This window comes from Echeneis naucrates, chromosome 23, assembly GCF_900963305.1.
Source record: "Echeneis naucrates chromosome 23, fEcheNa1.1, whole genome shotgun sequence".
NCBI classification, from domain to species: domain Eukaryota; kingdom Metazoa; phylum Chordata; class Actinopteri; order Carangiformes; family Echeneidae; genus Echeneis; species Echeneis naucrates.
The window spans coordinates 10,415,730-10,436,477 of record NC_042533.1 but is presented as its reverse complement, the minus strand read 5'-3'; the positions used below and the strand labels follow the sequence as shown (position 1 = coordinate 10,436,477).

The following is a 20,748-nucleotide window of genomic DNA, read 5'->3' as shown; positions in this document are numbered from 1 at the left end:
TTGTGTGGAGGGCAAAGAATGAAGTAAAAAAACCACAGAAAAGCATCAAGAACAAAACTAAGTTGTGAAGTGAAAAGACGAAAGAGGAAAATCAAATGATGGGTTTGTAGGATACTGTAAAAAGAGAGGGTGAAATACAAAATTGATTCCTCCTTTAAGGTTCGATACCTCTGTTGATACTCAAAGCCTTATTTTATTTATTTTATTTTTTTGGGGGGGGACATGTTTAGACCTTTTGGGGTCGAGGTGGAATTTTATCAGGATCCATGATTTATGAAAAGCTAGGCTAATCGTCCCTGGGCTGCAGCTCCGTGTGCTAGAGACCCACCTACAATTAGGAGGCAATTGGAAAAGGCCACTTTGCAGAGAGACTGGCTATGATCAGTGACCATCAGTCAAATTCAGACTTATGTCACACAATGATTCATACCGCCCTTTGAATAACACAGTTACAAGTATACACAGAAAAGAAACATGGCATTACTGTAGAAAGACGAGAATTTGTAAAGCCTGTAGGTGCAACGAACGCAATGGAAGAATTGTAAGTAAAATAATAAGCCTTTACCAGCTGTAGTTCATCTGTTCAGCTGTAGTTCATCCAGCAGTCATCCACCTGTCTTATACCCACGAATATCAGAGTATCTGCACATCTTAGAAAGTCTGCTCAGGGATTGAATGTAGCTCACTCAAAAAATGCATCAGAGAGTATTGGAAGAAAAAGAATGCCTACTATAGGCAGTGATATTAGTTGTAAAATGTTAATGCATCTGATTGCAGGTGGCTGGAAGAAGTTATAAACCTGTGAAGTGAAAATAGGATATTTTCCACACAGGAATTTCAGTTAGAGCTGTAGTGTGGATAATATGAATTCAGTTAGGCTATAGAAGTGAACAATGTCATCTCATGATTTTTAGAAGCTTGCATCAGACTTATATCAAATTAAATAAAAAAAGTAAATAATTCTGTGAATCTGTTAATCTGTCTGTTTTATGCCGCTTACCCAGGTTCATGCTGAAACGATTTATTGGATTCAATTATTCAGCATTTATTTTACTATATTAATTTAAATCTTAAAAAATTGTATCTCTTTCATGTTTAGAGAACACTAAAAACAAAGTACAAAACAAGACAGATGATGCATTCAAGAATACAGTAACTGAAGTATATTTAGTTTTAATGTTCAGTAGGTGAAGTTCAAAAGTAAAAGTGTGGTTTTGTTTGACTGTGGAACAGGTTGCGTGGTATTAAAGTTGTCGTTTTAGTTTGGTTTTAGCTGTGCATGATCAGTCTGTTCTCTGCATCTGTCTTTATGCTAAATGCTGTGAAATAGAGTCTCAGTATCTACCTTTCACCTTCATTAAACGCTAAAGCTCCTGAACATCAAGGGTGTTTCCACAGTTGAGGCGAAAGTCTCAATAGTTGTTTTATCGAAAACCAGGCTATTGCTTTGCCAGCCAGCATTGTCAGCAAGGGGTTAAATGTGCCGTTAGGGAATACAACTCATCTTTGTTGAGGACTTTTCTCTCCAGGGGACTTTGAATAAATATGTAGGAGGTATTTTGACTGTGCAAACTTGAGTCATATCTGAAATAATCTCAGCCTTGTGAGGATTTCAAAAGCTATCTAGATCTTGGAGCCCTGTGCAGCGTGAATTATCCCAAGGTTAAATATAGGGTTTGGATTAAAGCAAGAAGTGGACATGGTGTCAAAACCTCTCATATCTTCTGAGGTGTCATACCACTTGACTGCTTTCTCTGTCCTGTCTTTGGTATGATACAGTGGAGAAATAGATAGGAGGGATCAGACTCAAAAAAATCTATTCTTTCTTCTGCACACACACGCGCACACACACACACACACACAGCGAGACCCACAGCCCATGCTGTATTCCATAAACTTAGCAGAGGCACCTAATAAAACTTCACTCCAGTGGTGTCCCTTGTGCCCTTCTCTTGCTCACTAGTGTGCACCAACTTATTAGATTTTTTTTTTTTTTTCCTTTGCCCTCCAGCTGGTGAGCTTGATCCTCGCTCTTCTTTACCTGACAAAGACAGGAAACACATTTTCCCACTCCTGTCAGAGCTTGGTAATGCTCTCCCAACGGCCTTCATTTACCAGTACATCACAGAAATCATCCATAACTGTGTCTGCTCTTGTTAGGCAGTATGGGGGGTTGGGAGGCGCGGCTGAGAGGGCGAGAGCAGTTTTTACAATGATTGCAACACTCGTGGTACCTCCATCCATGTTTTTGAGCAATAGGCTTCACAGGCTACCCAGAAAGGCATCCGGTTCAACTTGAAATTATTTCAGAAATAATACTGTCTTATTTAATTTGGTTAAAGAGCACTTGTGTCCGAGCCTGCAGGAGAAAGGAAGAAATTAAATGGCTTTTCTGCTTTTTGAGAGAATGTCAGCCTGTGGCAATATGTACGTTTGCTAATGGAGTGTGGCTGTTAAATGTGAGGTGGCGGGAGAGAAGAAAACTAACTGGCTGTGGAAATATTGATAAGGCTAAAGGGTTAGATGAGATGTATCAAGAAGCAGCGGCAGCAGGGACAGATTTAGAGATGATTATGTTCAGCTGTTACCTTACATCAGTAGACATAATTACGTCGCCTGAGAGGAAAAAAAAAACTATTTGATTTCTTTTTTTCATTTGAGACAGACTTGTAATCAACCTCCCTTGGTATGCACAGTGCTAGAGGCATCTTGCACCTTGCCGGAACAGTTTTTCTATTTACTTTGTTTAGTTTGGGCTGCGCAGCTCTGCTGTTTTAGCCCCATATTAACAACTAAGACCTGGACAAATACCTTTTGCAAATTGATCCACAACCAGGAATTTAAATATGTAGCTTTTGTGTGTACATTTTATCTCTGGCATTTATATTTCTGCAAAAGTCCAACTATCTGCATTTTAGCATCGAGAATCATCCTTAACAGTGAAGTTGAATAAAATGCCACAGTGCCCCTTGTTCACCATAGTGTATTTCTTTAGGATTAAACAATAGGTTTACACACCACATTGAGTAAGTTTATATGCACAAGTAATCAAGCAATCCCAGGTTTTATCAGGTTGTGTTTCCCATGTTAATCCTAAACCTTATCTGTGGCATTTGAACAGCGTATCCATATCTTGAATATCATAATGAAACTGAAAACTGGAAGGTCAGTTGCATATAAACATACTCGTTGTTGAGGCTTTATGAATTTTAATCAATCCTACTTGAGCTACAAGTTAGCTATTTACTCACCAGTTAAGATGAAATGAGAGTTAAGCATCGAAGTTCTATACTTACCCACGAGAGCTGTGTTTTTCTGAAGTTAGCACATTAACCAGACACCCTAGTTAACCCCGTCATATTCAGATAACAATTCACTGCACCTTTCAATATGCCCTGAAGATTTATTGCTGCTCACGGGACATATTATAATATCCGGTCGATTCTGGCTGGAGCAACCATCATATGTTTCAAATTCTAATTTAAAAGTATAAAAATCTTTCAAATGGCTAAAAATACAGAATTGCTAAGCTTTTGAGTGTTAAATGTTTAATATCTTTAGCACAGTAAACATAAGAATTTAAATACTTAAACTTTGGACAGTGTAGTACTGGTAATGCATTGGTTTTGTGGAGCTGGCCTTTATTTACAACTAGACATTATAATTGACCTGTTATTGATGGAAAAAAATGAGCAAATACATTTCTGCTTCATGCAATATGAAGAAAAAAACTGGCAAAGGGACATTCATGTCCCCTTCTCTGCCAGACCACAGTTTTCTGCTTAAGCTTGAGACCAGTTAGATATCAAGATAAACCTTTCCACATCTGAATGGTTGAACAAGCCTCTAACATGGCTCTTATCTCTCTCTAAAATAGGTTTCTGTATAAATATTAAACAGGAATTACTGTATACTGCAAAGTTGCAGAATGTTACTTTCTTCATGCTTCATTTTATCTCTAAGGTTTTTTAGCATGCGAATGTTTCCAGAATTAAACCACATTGAAGCTCACAAGTCGTATGTGCAAAAGGGAAGTAAAGTTTTTTTTTTTTTTTCCGGTTCAACTCTTGCTCCAGCCGTAGTGGGACAGTTTGTCTCTCCTTCTGGATAAAGCACTCGTACTAAGTAGAAATCAATTTAGACTGTGAGAGACCAAATAAAAGCAAAACAGTTTCATTTAAATTCCCTAAATGGATTCCCCGAGCATATTTCTCCGGTTTTTTTATTTTATTTTTTATTTTTTTTCCCAGAGTTTAGTGATGTGGAAGATCCATTAGAAGGATGGAAGGATCTAGGGGCAGATTGATGCAAGGAAGAATGAAGAGATGAGCTTTATGTAGACAGATTAACAGAGGCATCACTGAAACAGTGCTGTCACATTTTCTACCATTGAAAGTTCTGAGCATTCATGGATTATTGCTTCACTTTTAGCTCTCCATCTTTTTTTTTTTTTTTTTAAGTTTCCACTCACCCTTTTCAACCAGTGGACCACAAATTAAATGAAATTAGTCACTCAGATTCTAGCATGAGTACACTAGAAATTTGGGCACTTGAAGTACTTTACTGAAAACTGCTCATTTATTTAAAAAAAAAGAAGCGTGTTTGCCTATGTTTCCCTCAACATAGTTGTTCTTTAAATGTGTACAAAATGTATATTTTTTGGGGGGGGAAATACAATTATTTTTTTCAGCTGACAGTTCCTTGGCAATTACAAAAAGCTTTATAGATAAGGTATATAAAATTAGACTAGATAGTTAAAATTATACCAAGCTCACCTAAGCTTTGAGAATATGGTCATGAATCTCTGCCATTTTGTTGCAGAAACCATAAAGAATTATTTTAAATCTCTCATCTGTTTGTGTCCTCTGATTACTAATTAAGAAAGGCAATAGCAGTGTGATGCGTGTTGGAATTTACTTCTCTTTATAGTGTTCAAATGTGTGTGACGACTGCAGTCCTATCGAGCGGAATTGCAGCTGCAGTGTGATTGACCTCCACCAAGCTGTCCATTAACCTTCAACACACTCCCGCTCTCCACCCTCCCTCATTTGGCAGAGTGCACGCAACACCGTAACGCCTGCTACTTTGTTGCTGACCTGTTGTATTTTGCGTGCACATGTACTAAACAGTGTCAACGTGACGTGTGGATTTTTGGCAGAGAGCAACTGAGGGAACAGTCATAATCTGATATCTGCACACCTATCATTGTTCTGATATGTTGAAGTAGATAAGTTGGGCAGAAAGTGTGGAAGAGTTGTTTCAGCTGTGCAAGGGCTTACCTTTTTATTTTTAGGGATATTGAATGAAAGGAGTAGAAAATAAAATAATAAGTAAATGTTCCAATAGCTGATGTGCTGACTGAGGAAGAGAAATACAATGAGTTAATGCTGAATGTGTGGGACCTTAGTGTTGTGTTTTTTTTTTTTTTTTTTTACTGGTTGTTTCTGGTTTGTGTGAGCATCAGCTAACTGTATATATGTCCATGTTTATCAGTCTGCAAGTAAAGTTGGTGTTCCCTGCAAATTATCCTCTAGACTCTACAGACTTCTCTTGGGGCCTTTTCCAGGAGGGAAAAAAACAAACAAAAACACAAGAGAAAGAGAAACTTTTTGCTGCTGCTCCTATTGATTTTTCTCCAGAAAGTTACCCCAAATTGATGGTTTGTGTCTTTTCTCTGTGCTTGTTGGAGTATTACAAAAATGTGGCAACCCGCTTCCAAAAACAACAGACAGCACAGTTGTAACAAAGACAGAAATGCTAGTTGGAAACAAACATTCACATATAGTGCACAGAGTCAACATCACCCTTTTAAGCCCTGTTACGTTCTTCCATCCTCGTTTAATGTGCAGACTGCATTGGTGCAGGTAGACCAGCAGTTTAGTTTAATGGGGATTCTTCTGAAGCTGGTTCAAAACAGATGTGTCACAACAGAAAATGTGCTCCCAGAGAAAAGTTCAGTTTCAATCATGTGCGATGACAATTAAATGGACACAGTGGATGAAGATAGTGTGCAAGTAGGTGTAACACAGTGGAGGATTTCATCTTTTAAAGGGCTGCTATGTCCAAACAGTTTGTCAGGTATTTGGATGGCTTCAAATGTGATTTTGTGCACTGACCATATTAAACATTTAACACTCAAAAGCTTAGCAATTCTGTATTTTTTGCCATTATAAGGTTTTTTTTTTTTTTTTAGACCTTGATTAAAAGGGCTATTTGAATTTTTTTCTCTCACACATGATTGTGATTGTTGCTCAACCCACAATCCCTGGTTTTGCATTTACAAGACCGGGGATTATAATACACCCTGGGAGCAGCATTAAATCCGTCCACCCATCCATCTTCTACCGCTTTTCTGTTTCTGGGTGGTGGGGAGTGCTTGAACCGATCCCAGCTCACAGTGGGCAAGGCGGGGCACACACTGTACAGGTCGCCAGTCCATCACAGGGTTTACATACAGTCAGACAGAAACCAACAACCACTCACACTCGGACTCAGACCTGCAGACAATTTAGAGTCACCAGTTGACCCAAACATGTCGTCTTTGGACGGTGGGAGGAAACCCACACAGGCACGGCGAGAACATCCAAACTCCACACAGAAAGGCCCCAGGCAGAGTAATGAACCTGCCACCTTCTTATTGTGGAGCAATAGCGCTAACCACAGCTACATTACGAACCTTTATAATTGTAACAGCTAGACAATCCATCCTTTTATCACAAGGACAAGTTTTCAGGGTGAGCAGTCATGTTTGAGTTGTTTTGAAGATTTTAACTTTGTGAATTTTTTTTAGAGCCCATGGTCTCAGCTCTTGTGTTTAATAGACTTGAGATTTGTTGTTCAGTTTGGAGATGACTTACTCTTCATTGCATAAGCCTGACAGCACAAGGAAGATATACACTTTCAAGGACGTATGTTCATATAAACCGTCTCTGACACATACATGCAAACAAACACTGAGAGACACGCGCACACACATAAATTGACAGGTACCTCCCCTAAGAGACGGAAAGCATTTGGTTCAGCAGTAGGAAGTTTTCTTCGCAAAGTGAGGTATGTTGTGTAGAGACCGCTCAACCCCTTAGGGGGGTAGGAGTTTGGTTCCCCATTGAATTTAGCTAACGGACTCAAAACCATTTGAGACTTTAGAGGAGTTTCAAAATGAAGGCTCATTAAATTGTATATAATGGCAGATAACAGAGAGGCAGACGCCATGTGGTTTCTGAAATGATGGTACTACTGAATATCTGAATAAGTCAATTAATGAGTCCCATGTGGAAGCCATGAACATGCAAACAAAGCTGACTGGTTTAATGTTTGAACTTGCTCTGGTATTGATGCACCGCCACAAAGCATAACAAAGATTTATCGTACATTTCTGAACTTTAAAATATGTAAGTTGGTGTAATTAAAAAGTTCCAAGTGTAAAGTACAACACAATAGTTTTTGGAGACAACTTTAATTTCAATGCAAATGTTAGAAAAATGAAAGGAACTCTTTGACATTTCTCGCTGCCATTTGTCATGATGCAGTTGTTTCGCGGTTTGGCTTTAGGGTTTACTGCCTCCAGCTAATGTCCTGCAGCTAGACCAGGTGAGTGGAGGTCCCTGCTGACCAGACTCCACCCATCAGGCTCCTGAAGCTCCTGTGTCTTTAATATGAAAAATAAAGACAGCAGTTACAGTTATACAATGGAGCAAGACTTCAGTAAATCTCTACTCCTAGCCAGGAAAGAGTCTGGCAGATAAGCCCCTCTGTAAAACAGCACTAATCTAATGCATGGAATAGTGAGAATTAGTACTGGAAATGAGTTTTTTGGTGTTAGCAAAGCCAGGATAGTTGTTTCCTCCTCATTTCACTCTTTTAGCTGTTGAGTGTTTAAAATAAACGATATGTGGGGAAGAGAAAGATAAACAGATAAGCTGGCTGTACATTCATCACATTTAGCGTACAGATGTCAGAGTGATATAAATCTCTTCATCAGAGGAAGCACATACATATATTTCCCTAAAATTGTCCATCTATTCCTATTAAAGACAGAAAGCTATGGAAGCAAGTTTATTTTAATCACCACTTTAGTTTGAAACTAAGCTCTCATAGCTCAAATTTTACAAGTCCTTGATGAATACATCTTTTCTTGTTACATAATTTTTTCCCCATTAGTGTAAATGTCTGTCTGAATTCAGTTTCTTTTTGTCCACTCTTTGACTTTCTTCAGTCTTCATCTCTATTAATTTCATTCTTTGTCTCTTTCTCAGGGTTACCTTCCAGCCAATGCAGAGAGGAGAGAAAGTGTCCTACAGAGGAAGAGACAAGAATATTTTGGATTCATCCAGCAATACTATGACTCCCGCAATGACGAACACCATCAAGACACATACAGACAGGTATGTACACAGGTGCTCAGGCAGACACATACTAACAGTCCAATGTAATCATTTCTTCTACATCAAACTTTTTTTAAAAAAACCTGTCTGAATCCAGGAGTTTGAAGGACAGGCTGAAAGACAGACTGGAAAGAAGTCCATTTCCAATGACAAGAAAAACTTCTTGTCCCTAATGTATTCCCTCAACACCAAACCAAGACACAAAGCTGTTTGTGTGCATGCTATTCTCCATATGTGTCAGAAAGGGTGTGTTTTGACAGGAATGGTCTCCGAAGAAAGGATAACTGCAGCTGGCTATTGAGCATTACTTGCTTTTCTATGTTGTTGTTGTTGATTTTTTTTCCCCCCCCCCCCCCCCCTCTTCTTGTGTCCATTTTCTCTCTCTCCCTTGTGCCCTCTTTGGACTTATTGTCTATCTGTGTTGACATGGAGGCAGTGTATTACACTTTGCTCACAGAGTAGGCACTACCAGCTCCAAACTCGAAAAATTAACACTTCCCTTTTACTTTGAAAAAATGTTCTTTTTAACACTTAACCACTTCCTATCTATTTCAGGCTGATAAGAAACATCAAAATGAGCTGTCGATAGCAAAAACACACATTTCTCATATTTTGTCCAATATTCCATTGATCTCCTCTACAGTATGGCAGAAAGCTGGCACAGTTTTTTGATGATTGTTTGGACAGTGTCTCTTATTTTTCTTTTTTGCAAAATTCTGCTTGTTCCAGCACTGTTTGTGACGACGGAGTGAGCTGTAATTCCCAGTCATTTTTTCCCCGTGTGTCTGATTATGTTTGCTTGTACATATGTTGCTTTGGCACTCCAATTGGACATGGCAATGGGCTTGTGTGTCTGTATGTTTAAGTGGCTGTAGATGTATTTGCATACATGTACCTGTGTGCGCCATGCTTGTCTTTGAATCTGTCTGTGTTCATATGGAATAGTCCATCATCCATCTTGAATCTCCATCTGTCTGTTTCATATACTTGTTTGTGCTGTTGGTAACTTGCCTAAACAGCTTGTGTGTATGTGTGTATGCATATGGAAGCAGCCACTGTAGTGGTTCCAACTTCCGCTGCAACTATTGTTAAGTACTTCTGAAACTTCATTCCACTTTAAGAATGAGTGCTTTAGAAACAAAAGAAAGACATGCTATCAGAAGAGAGTAAGATTACCTATTGATTGAATTGATTAAAGTTCTTACATTCTGCCATTTTTTTTAAATTCCAAATTAGCTTTAGTACTTGCTATAGTTTTAGTGGTATAGGAGCTGAGTTTTTCCTCTAAATATAAATTAGGTCTATATGCATCATCGGTATTGTTTAAGTATCAAAGTGGGCCATCCAGGCTTCTTTCATATTTCGATGTCACAACTTAGCATTAACCACTATCAGGGGCATAGTCCCAACCCACACGGGCAACACTTTAGTTGGCAGAATAACAGAAAAACTAACTAATCGAGGCTATTGTACACCAGCAACTCCTCGGTAGGGTAAAATTACTGTTGCTGTCAATGGAGTCTGGAGGCTCAGGAAGAAAAGGAAAACATAGTCCAGATTTAAGAGAGACCTATCCTTTAAATAAACACACAGACCGTTCACTTTCTTAGAAAACCTGAGATCTTACAGGCTTGAATGGAGAAAAATAAATCAAGCAAAGTTCTGCGTGTATGTCTGTGTGTGTCTGTCTAACCACTCTCTCTCCCATGTTACTGTTAGATCCACATAGACATTCCTAGGATGAGTCCTGAGTCTTTGGTGCTGCAGCCAAAGGTGACAGAGGTAAGGTGGACAGAGTTGTGGATGCAACTCAATCCCCAGTCCTGTCAGTCACAAGCCACACACTCCTTAGCAGGCCGCCCGTCTGGCCTGGACTATTTCAGTTGGCTTGGCTGCAGTCGCTGCCCTGCGTCCGTCTGGTTCCCTTCTGACGAATCTGTCTGCCTGTTGAACTCTTCATCTGCAGGGTAGACACTCTGAAATGGTGTAAGCGTGGTCTCTCACACACACACACACACACACACACACAGGAAAAAAAAAGCAAACACAAAGGTATTCTCAAAAGCATACTGTCACAGATAGTACATGTGAGACACGCACAAATACGACACTGAAGACCACCGCTGCTATCCATTTCAGACCACCAAAACCCCCGTCTGCCCTCAATCAAGGACACCAATCCACTAACTGTTGCCCTCTCTCCGTCTCTGTCACTGTCTGTAATGGCCAGATCTGTGCTAACTTACCCGTTGCTTCAGTGTTTGTCTTTTTTTTTCTCTCTTTGTCTCTCTGCAGATTCACATTGACATACCGAGAACTAATCCTCTTATTCCTCTTTTTCAACAAGCTTCTGTCCAAGAGGTGAGACCCCACCAACCCCCAACCGCCCTTCGCTGCACACACACCAACCCAAAAAGCAGGGTTTCCCCCTCAGCTTTCAGGGAGATATGGTGGCTTAAATCAAAGTAATTGTCAGTTTTAGAAAAAGCACACTCATTAAAGCAGAATATTTCACAGTAGGTATTGTTAACACTATCATACAACTCTGCCTCTGAGTTTGAAAAGGGAAAGCCGTTGCTTTAGCACAGTGCATGGTATTGCATGTGTACACACCCATATAGAGAAAGAAGATCAACGGAGAACTCACATAGGATTAAATCATACTTGCATTCATGCATGTTTTCACATCCTCTCAAATGTTCGTGCTGCATGGTTAGCATTCCCTTTGTTGGTACTACTGAAAAAACATTTCCCTGGTACACTTGGGTACTGTGTTGTTGAGCACTTAAGAACTAATTCTTGAAAAGACTTCCTAGGCATCATGATAAAAGATAGCCATCAGTGGTAGTTAGGGCACATTAGGAAGCATACAGCAGGGAAGTCATATCTAGAATCTTTAGCTTTGAACGTGTTGGAAGATGCTTTGGAGAGTGGTGCTACTAAAACACTGAGAATGTAAATGTGCTCATTTGTGTTTCTATTGTAATAAGCAGACTCGTGTACTTGTATAGGAAGTTGGCTCAGCAGGCCAGAGGGACTGTCAGAGCAGCTTCCAAGCGCAACTTAACACGGAAATTAACCGGATGCTATTCATATCTGCGGGGTTAAGCTGATCTTAGTATTACAGTGCTTCTGGGAGGTTCTGCCATACACAGAACCACTGGCCTGAGAAGAAGCTGAAAACAGCGATAGGAAAATCCCATAATGAGGTGCAGGCTAATGAGGTGGACAGTGCTCTGGACTGCTCATTGTACACCTACACACAGGTGTTGGCACAAACCCACAGATACACACTACTAAAGGCATATGCATATGCATGTGTATAGATGTTAAGCAAAGGGAAAGAGGAAGCATTCGAGCATCTCTCTATACACAAACTATATACACACATTTACACACTCAGTTAGACACAACGCTTCAGGCAGTGCCACATCCTGTTGCCCCCTGTCTCATATAGGATGCAGCTCGGGGCTGTCTTCAGGAAAGGAGGGAAAGAATAAAGATCACAAAAGGATGCCACTGCCTCTTCTCTGCTGAATATCTTATGTACAGTGTATACTTCTACTGTACATTTCTTCCCTCGCACCACCTAACTCCACTTTGTTTGCCAAATGAAAGCCAACAATGTACATCAAAGCAGCATGCTTCTCATACATTTTGCAGTGCAGAAGACTTTAAAATGTCCCCACACACTCCATGTTTTTCTATGTAGTTTTGCTGCAACACCACCTAAAAATCACCTCTGCTTCATTTCATTAACTTGTTTGTCTCAGCCAAGCCTCCCTCTCCCCACTCCCTCCCATGGGGCTTGCTGAGATTTAGTCGAGATGGAAAGCAGTCAACAGCCCGTTCCATTTTGGGGAGAGAGGGATATTGAAGCAATTCTACAGTGATTTCCTAAGTGGTATCTAAATGTTTGAGTTTTTCTTGTTTCGGAGAACAATACAGTCTTCATGAAATGTTGATAATCAGCAATTACAAGTTCTGCACGTGAAAAAGAAAAGCCTTCACTTTGCCTCCAAGTTCTGATTACAGGATAAAGGAGCAGGAATTATCAATAACATTTTTTGTCTGGCACATTAAGAAAACAGATTTTCTTTTTCATTTGAAGCATTCATAGAAAAGCTTTTAAAATGAATGAGAACAGAGTAGCAAGTGTGTGAAGTGAAGATGTATTTATTGAATATTTGAGAGCCTGATGATATTTGGATGTCAGCTCTGTGTTTAAACCTATAGCTTCTGTCTTTTTCAATTTGCATGTGAGCTGTCAATGAAGAGTAATTTGAGTGGACACCATTTCGTCTATCAAATTCTCTTCTTCCTCTTGAGGTTCACTTTATTGAGGTCTAGGAGGTCTACAGCAAATAGGGATGGCACCATAAAGCCTTGACACAGATGACAAAGGAAAAGCAGATTGCCTGTTTTGGAGAGGCACTGCATTATGGGAAGAATCTGAAATGAATGTGAGGTTAACATAATTTGAAAGAATCTGCTCTATCAAACTCTGGTTAAAGTTAAAGGTATTTGTTTGGTTTGTGTCTGAGGTGTCTGCGTCTTTGTTTTCAGCCTCTCACACATGAATGCCACCATGACTTCTTTGCCCATACTAATGAAGGCAGAGCGGTGTGTATGTGCACAGGTTCACATAGAGTTCTCTGAATAGGTGCCCATGTGAAATATGTATGTCAGCTTTTGAGGTTGCATGAAAAGAAAAGTCCCATTACTCCCCCTGCTAGCGCCAGCACCTCTCTTTGTTTGATGGATGGAGCTTTGATAAGGGGAGAGGAGGTTTTAGGTGTTGAGGCAGGTGACGATGGTTTGAGAGAAATGTATGGGGGAAAGCCAGACTGAGCTACTTCTTGGCAATCTCTCTGAACTTCTTAGCATTGATTGAATATCTGGAATAAATTTGGGTTCACAAGCTCCAAAAAAATGACACTGCCATGCTTACTTCTTCCCCGTAAAACAATAATCTATGAGGTTATTTCGAAAGTGACAGAAACATGACAAAGTCCTAAAAAATGAGAAAGAGCTTGATGGGTGTTGCACAGCAAGGTGAGGGGAAATCTCTGTGTTTTGGGGAAACCCACTTGTGCACCAGAAATAAACAAGCGGAGCATCAAGGCTTCTCTAATTCACTTGGGCTGACAACATTAAACAGCCACCCATAACCAAGATGGAAATGTTTGCCTTGCAAAAAAATATGAAAAGGATGGAAAGGAAGAGAGGGAAAAGGGTAGATGGAATAGGAGACAGACTTGGGGGGGTATTTGTTTTTTGTACGTTTAAAGGTAAACAAACACAATGACTATATCCTTTTCTCAAAAACATTTACAAAGCCAATTTTAAAAGCAAGTGAAAATCCTTTGTTGTTCATATCCATGTTTGCTAGCTGAATGTCCATCGTGCCTGTGTTTGTTGACGCATTGCTTCACTTTTAATACATTATGGCCGTCAGCAGTCAGTCAGTAGACTAGTGAAGTGCATTTGCATCCTTGTGTGTGCGTAGAATACAAACAAAGAATACAAGCAGTCCCTCTAATAAAAACCCTGCTCTGTACCATTAGAAGTGGTCAAAAGCTCCACAGGTTACCTTACATTTTGGGCTTCTAGCACATCCAAGAACAAAGGAGATGAGGTTAAGGGATATTCTATGTAGAATGTAATCTAATGTAGAATAAATAAAACCAAACAGACCCCCTTAGTGCTAGTTCGGCGGCTTTCTTCCTCACCGGCTTGGCATGATTCAGAATGTCCTGATTGCTGCATCCCACACCTCCCTGACTCTCTGAAATGCACTCTTTTATGATTCAAACCTGTAATTCTAACAGCCGAAGATTTCCAATTAGATTTATGCAGAATTGGCTTTTTAGTAACATATCAAGTAACAAGTTTTTTTTCTCCATTTTTCAGTGTTCATTTGTAATTGCAAACCATTAGCCAGTAACTGATATTTGTTATTTGTCAAATAGTTTAGTAATTAAATTCTTTATTCTAGCTTCTCCAAATTATGTGGATTTCTTGCTTTTTTTGCTTTCTTCTGTTATAAATTGACACGTTGTCTATGAGCCTCTGTGTTGACTCTTGGTCTCTTTGTGTGTGAAAGATTTTTGAGAGGATCCTGTTTATCTGGGCCATTCGCCACCCAGCCAGCGGATACGTGCAAGGCATCAATGACCTGGTGACACCCTTCTTTGTGGTCTACGTTTTTGAGTACATCGGTGAGTACTGTCACCTTTCGTCCCCTCTCCTATTGAGGTGAGGATCAGTCAACTCTTTTCATTGCTGCTCTCCAGAGTGGCAGCTTTGTGGCTGGATAGACTTGGGGTTTGCTCACTGGGTTCGTCACAACAGGTTATAGAGAATCAAACGCTGCGCCCTCGAGATGGCCCCTTTTTTCTCCCCACAACAAATGACGAATTAACTCGTCCTGCAGCTCTGTGCCCTCTGTTCCACCCTCTTTTCTTCCATCTATCTGCCGCTTCTTTTATGTAGACGCACCCATCAATTACAGTTTGTAAATGTGCTCAGTTTACCAAAGCATTACGGTTAGCGCTCACAATTAGGCTGCACGTGCATATGTCTTCAGAGAATGACATGTGGGCACATCAATGCTTGTTCACCACATAGCAGGGTGTTCTCTCTAGAGCATGCACACACACCCTCCCCTGCTCAATGTTTTTATGTTGTGGCACATGTACGCAGATAAATGTTTTGTTTCGCTCACACTCCTTTCTTCTGACAGTGTAAACACACTCTGTCAGTAGCAAAGCACACACAGACGCCGAAGCAGTTGGAGAAGAAACGGCCTTTCAAAGATGTTTTAATTGTCAGAAGTGTAAGGATGAGATACTTAAAAATATTTTCCACCTCACTACTCCTCTTTTACTCGTAGCTCATCCGTCCAGATTGTTGACAGCTGTGACAGTCTTGATACGTTTTATCATAAAAGTCTCTGAACTGTCAGTCAGCAGAAAATACTTTATATATTTTCTTTATTACATTTTTTAACCCACTTTATTTATTCTGTTCACCAGATGCACAAAAACAGAATAAATGAAATAGGTAAAATAAAATCAAAATTAATCAAACCTCCATTTTTTTTTTTCCCCCCAGAAAGTCAATTTTTCCCCTTCTTTATTGCAAATGCAAATTTTTTTCACAGGAAAACAGCTCTTCAACCGAATACTTGGGGATTTACTGGGATTTTTTCCAAAAAACAAAAAACAAAACCTAGTTGTTTTCAATAAGACTTTTGGCAGTCTGCTTTTCATTGTGGTTGTGATCAACAGCAAAGTCTATATAGAAAGTATAAGTAAGCAATGCCTGTTGTCAGTCTGCTGCTAACTGCAAGATCCCCCGTGGAATGAGTTTCTCCTTAGATCACATATGCTGGTTATCCTAATTTAGTTCTTCGTGCCATTTTTTTGGCTCAGGTAGCCTAAATAAAAACCCCAGTGCTCTGAGGAGTATCTTGCCCACTCTGGACTTTGGTCACAGAGATAAAATTAGGATCCACAAGAAATAAGAGGGCTGACTATGACTTTGTGCTTCTCTTTGCTGTTTTGTGGCACGCAACAGTTTACCCAGAGTTAATGAGTGTTAGACTTTATTTTCCTTCTTATGGGTGCAATCTGTGTTTCAATAAAGCACTTCTCTTTCCATAAGTTCTGAGTCCAAGTTCAGTGCATGTTGGGGTTTTCTTGACGTTTACTGCAACTTTATCTATGAGGTACATCAAGATCAGGACCAGAAAGGCGTCTTTATTATGTAGATTATAATGAATACCTGAGAAAGAAAAAAAAAATCCATTACATCAGCACCACACAGACTTGCACTGCCTTTAAACTGACTTGAAGTCAAGTCTTAATCCCTGCTCAGTGTGTATGATTGTGATGAGGAATCATAAACAGAGTATATACATGTTACCTAAACACTGGAAATAGCTGTGTTCACAATAGTGTATAAAGGACAGATGCTTGATTTCACTTTTTTTTTTTTTTTCATTTAGCCTCTTGTCTTTTACTTTTTCTACTATTTTCCTTCTCTGTCAGTTTCTCCTGTGTCATGTTTCCCCTTTCTTTTTTCACTGTCATTTTCTACTTCTATCTCTCTCTCGATCTCTACCTCCCTCCGCATTTGTGTCTTCCCTCTCTTTGCATTTCTCTGTGGGTGAGTCAGACTGATGTCAGATCTTCAAAGCATCACCCGTGCTTTGTTCCCCTGCATCTCCATGCGCTGATGAGCCTTGAATAACATACACTGCCAACAAACCTTCAAATGTGCCTGGCTGGCATCTTACATGATGGGCTGAGGCTCCGTGTTGTTGTTCAGCGCTCTTGTTTTCTGATGCAGAGAGAGGCTTGGCTCTTTCATGAGGTGGGCCTAATTCTGGTCCTTTGTGGAGGGGTAGAAAGTGTGAGATATACTATCTCATGCTGTCGTGCTCTCCTGCTCTCTCTGGCTTCTTCTCTTGCCATCTGTTTTTCCTTTTTTCTTTCATAGTGCGCTCCCTATCCCTCTTTTTTCCCATTTCTCCTTTGATGGCTCATGGTGAGAGCAGAAAGTTTATTCTCTTAAGTCAGAATTTCTTACTTTAAGAATGAATAAAAATAAATTCTATTCCCCATACATTCCATGAGCAATGCAGATGCAGAAGGTGTTTGTAGGTCAGACACACCAGCTATCAGGGTCTATTACTTATCCTTTTGTTCCCTGCGTGAGGTCTGGCACTGACCTGTCAAATCCAAGAAATGAACCAGTGTGGTGAAAACCCTGACATATTAAGAAATGAGAGATGCAGAGATTTGTAAGTGACTTATAATTTTATTCTTTCTTTGAGTGTTTGACCTGCTGCCAGAAACTGTGACTGTAGTTTAACAAGGAACAAGGAATATAGATTAGTTCATACAGACCTCAGGTGTGAATGTTTCAAACTAACTTATTGAGGCTGAGCTTTAAACCTGTTGGGGGTTCAGCAGAAATGAGCATTAAACACTACACAATTTTAGCAATGATATGCCAAACAGATTAGGTGCTTATTTACTTAGGTAGTTATTGCAGTTTAATGGATCCAGACCAACGCAAGCATTTATTCCGAGGTAGGAAAGATATGAAATGGCTGCAGAGAGCTGGACATTCTCCTCAGCAGATTCTGTTTAATGGACACAATAATGACTGCTGTTGACAGTGGGCCTTGATTTGCTCAGATTTGTACTAACACTAATCAGCTAAAGCCTGACCTTTTGTCCAAAAAGCTGTAAAACAAAATTAGGGGCACAGTGTGTGAGAGATCAGCTTGCAGCAAAGAAAAACAAAAGTCTGCTTATGTCCTATAGGGTCAAATTAAGTTATGGAGCCAATGTTACACGCTAGTGTGTTTTTACCAACTGAGATAACAACAACTTTTTAGTCCTTTATCCTTGAAAAGACTACATTTTCAGACTAGATTTTCTTTCTCTTTTTTTTTTTTTTGGTGTGTGTGTGTGTCTGAGTTGTCTAAAGCTGTGCGTGAGTTTGAATGACAGCCAGTATTTGTGGATGTGAGCCAGTTCACTGGTTCGCACTTGGACCTGTTTGCAGCGTTTTAATCTATCCTCTAAACAATTCTTTACTCCCTCTTTTTTTGTCTTGGGTTTGTTATTACTTTGTCAGCATCTCTCGCCCTGTTTTTCCTCTGAACTCTACAGCTTTGTTTCTCTGGCTCCTTCTTCCAAGTCACATAACAGCTTTGGTTTGACACTGCAGTGCTTGTTTGGCCCCCATACATGCCGTGCATGTTTTGATTATGCAAGGTGGAGTGATGGATCTACCTCTCAACCCCACCCTCTTCATTGCTGCCATACTTTGACTACTTGGTTAATCCAAATTGAGAAACTCCTGTTGAGAGAGGACTGATAAACTCCCTTTGATTCCTAAGAAGGAAAAATACCTCTGGGTTTGAGGTGTATCCACTAAGAATGTTAAGCAATCTGCTGGGCCTGCCTCTTGTCAAAGGAGAAATTGATTAGTTGAGTCTATCGTTTCTTGTTCGCCAAATGTGAAGCATTGTTTTGTCTTCTCCCTATCTTCCACAGTATAGCTCCTCTTCCATTAGCCAGCAATAAAAGCCATCTAATTAAGGCATGGATGGGCCATGACTGACCAGTCCTCTTTTAATATGGAATGGCCTTTGATTGGGGAGTAGATCCATAATGCAATCTGCCTGCCAATGTCTAAGTATGGATCCAGTCTGAAGAACGATGAAAACAAAGAGGCAGATAAGAGACACAGGGATGAGGCACTGTATCTGGAAATCCAAAGAGGTGAGCATTTGACAAAAACCAGTTATGAACAAGCAGAATGGAGAATAGTGGAAAATAACAGCACTTTTAAGATTAAGAAAAAGGAGTGAGGGCATGGCGAATGACAGAGAGGGACAAACACAGGCCGAACAAACTAGATTTGCCCCAAAAAAGTCGGGGGGGGGGGGGGTTAATGACCAACTTAGAAAGTGCCCCATGCAGTCAGCTAAAAGATGAATGGGCTGGTGTACGATATCACCATCCTTTTTTTTTTCTTTTTTTTTTTTTTTGGTTTCTCTGTATGTACTTTGGTTCAAATACCACATCCCTTAAGCTGCTATAATAATTTTAAAAAATTATGGATGTAATGGGAAATGTCACATTTTGAAGCCAAATGTAACATTGCATTAATAGATTTGAAAGAAGGCAAAATGTAGACTGAATATTGGACTTCTATCAATCAACAATAAAACTATGGCCTCTGACAGGCGAAGTGATAACATTGATCATCTTACAATGACACCTGTCAGTGGGTTGGATACATTAGTCACCAAGTGAATGTTTTGTCCTTGAATTTGATTTGCTGAAAGTAGAAAAAATGGGAAAGTTTAAGGATGTGAAGGCCAAATAGTGATGGGGTACAAAAGTGTTCCAAGGACTCAATACAACTGAAGTCTGTGTAGCCTCTGAGTCATCTCAACTTGACTTGTAGTTGTAGTATGGAGACAGGGTGACCACTCACTGCTGGTTCTTTGTAATGACAACTGGCCTGGATTGCCCGATCCACCAGGGGAACTTCTGTGAGTCAGATAGCTCAACCAATGGATGCTGGTTCTGGTAGAAAACTGCCTTTTTGTTTGTCAGAAATCACATGAATGGTCCGGTGTATCTCCTACCCAGGAAAAAACAGAATGCAGTACGGAAAATAGCCAAGCCAATGGAAGCAATGTGATGCTTTGAAGACTCTTCTGCTGGAAGACTTTGCTTCCTACCAGTCATATTGATGTTACGGTTAATGTCTACTTTAAATTTACTCACTGGCAGTGGCGTCTTTGCTCTGTGCCACACTGCAGCAAAACTTTAGGAATACTCTGAGGAACAATGACCAGTTAAAGGTGTTGACTTGACTCCAAAATTCCCCATCTCAATCCAATCCAGCATCTGTAGGATGTGGGTCAGGGCTGTTTTGGCAGTAAAAGGGAGACCTGTGCAATAAGTAGGCAGATGGCTGTTATTCTATGGCTGATCGGTATACATTCTACAAGTGTGCATGTATTAAGGCTAATGCTTCTCCATTTCTACTGAGTTTGTAAATTTGCAAGGTAGCAAGTTAGCCCAATCACATATAAAGTTCACAAGTTTTTCCAAAGTTTGAAAGCATGGTTTGCATTTACCATAAACTTACAGATTACATGAAACATAAAGGCTAAATTAATGTAACAAATAAGAGTATGGGGCTTTGTATTTCTTGCTGCTGACTGCCTGTTTTAGCTTACTGAAATACTGGTTGCAGATTTTATCATGAGTCTGTTGTTTAGTTAATTTGTTTTTCAGGCCATTGTCTGTATACTCAAATCCTGTTTCCTAGATAAACAACATTAACAAAAGGTTTTTTCCGTTTGAGCTGAGGCAAACGTGATCTTGGTTCTGCAAAGTCATGATGTGCTTTCTGCTGTTTTGCAGACATATGTTGTCCTTGTAGAAAATAGGATAATGTGCTCGGTGAGCAGGGACCCTTGAGGAAGGATGGATGAGGACATCCATAAAATGTTCTGGGTTAAGTATATTTAAAATTTGAATTCATATTTATTGCAAAAGCAGAAGCTTGTCTCCAAATGGGGATGTGATTTAGTAAGGGAAAGGAGCTTGAAAAGAGAAGCCTTAGACATTTACACAGTACTCACCACTCAGTGAGAGGCAAACAGAGGATAAAAATAAGGTGTCCAACCAAGCACGGTCATCAGTCAAGCTGCTAAATATCTGGTGATGTGTCCATGTGTTTACTACAGGAGATGCTGGTAATGAGGAGAAATAGGAGAAATATTGTAGTATGATGGAGGTCCTGACACTTCTGTGAAAGA

General features: G+C 39.9%; 1 protein-coding gene across 2 annotated transcripts in view; it reads left to right on the top strand.

The window, feature by feature from the left end:
* tbc1d22a (TBC1 domain family, member 22a) overlaps positions 1–20,748 on the top strand; it is a 106,656-nt gene that overhangs the window by 22,379 nt on the left and 63,529 nt on the right. Inside the window, exons 7-9 of one of the 2 annotated variants that reach the window (XM_029495037.1) lie at positions 8,256–8,384; positions 10,680–10,745; positions 14,491–14,605. In XM_029495037.1, the coding sequence (XP_029350897.1) occupies positions 8,256–8,384; positions 10,680–10,745; positions 14,491–14,605 (310 nt within the window). Of the gene's footprint in view, positions 1–8,255; positions 8,385–10,103; positions 10,167–10,679; positions 10,746–14,490; positions 14,606–20,748 lie in introns of both variants that reach the window. The other variant, XM_029495038.1, reaches the window with a different exon arrangement.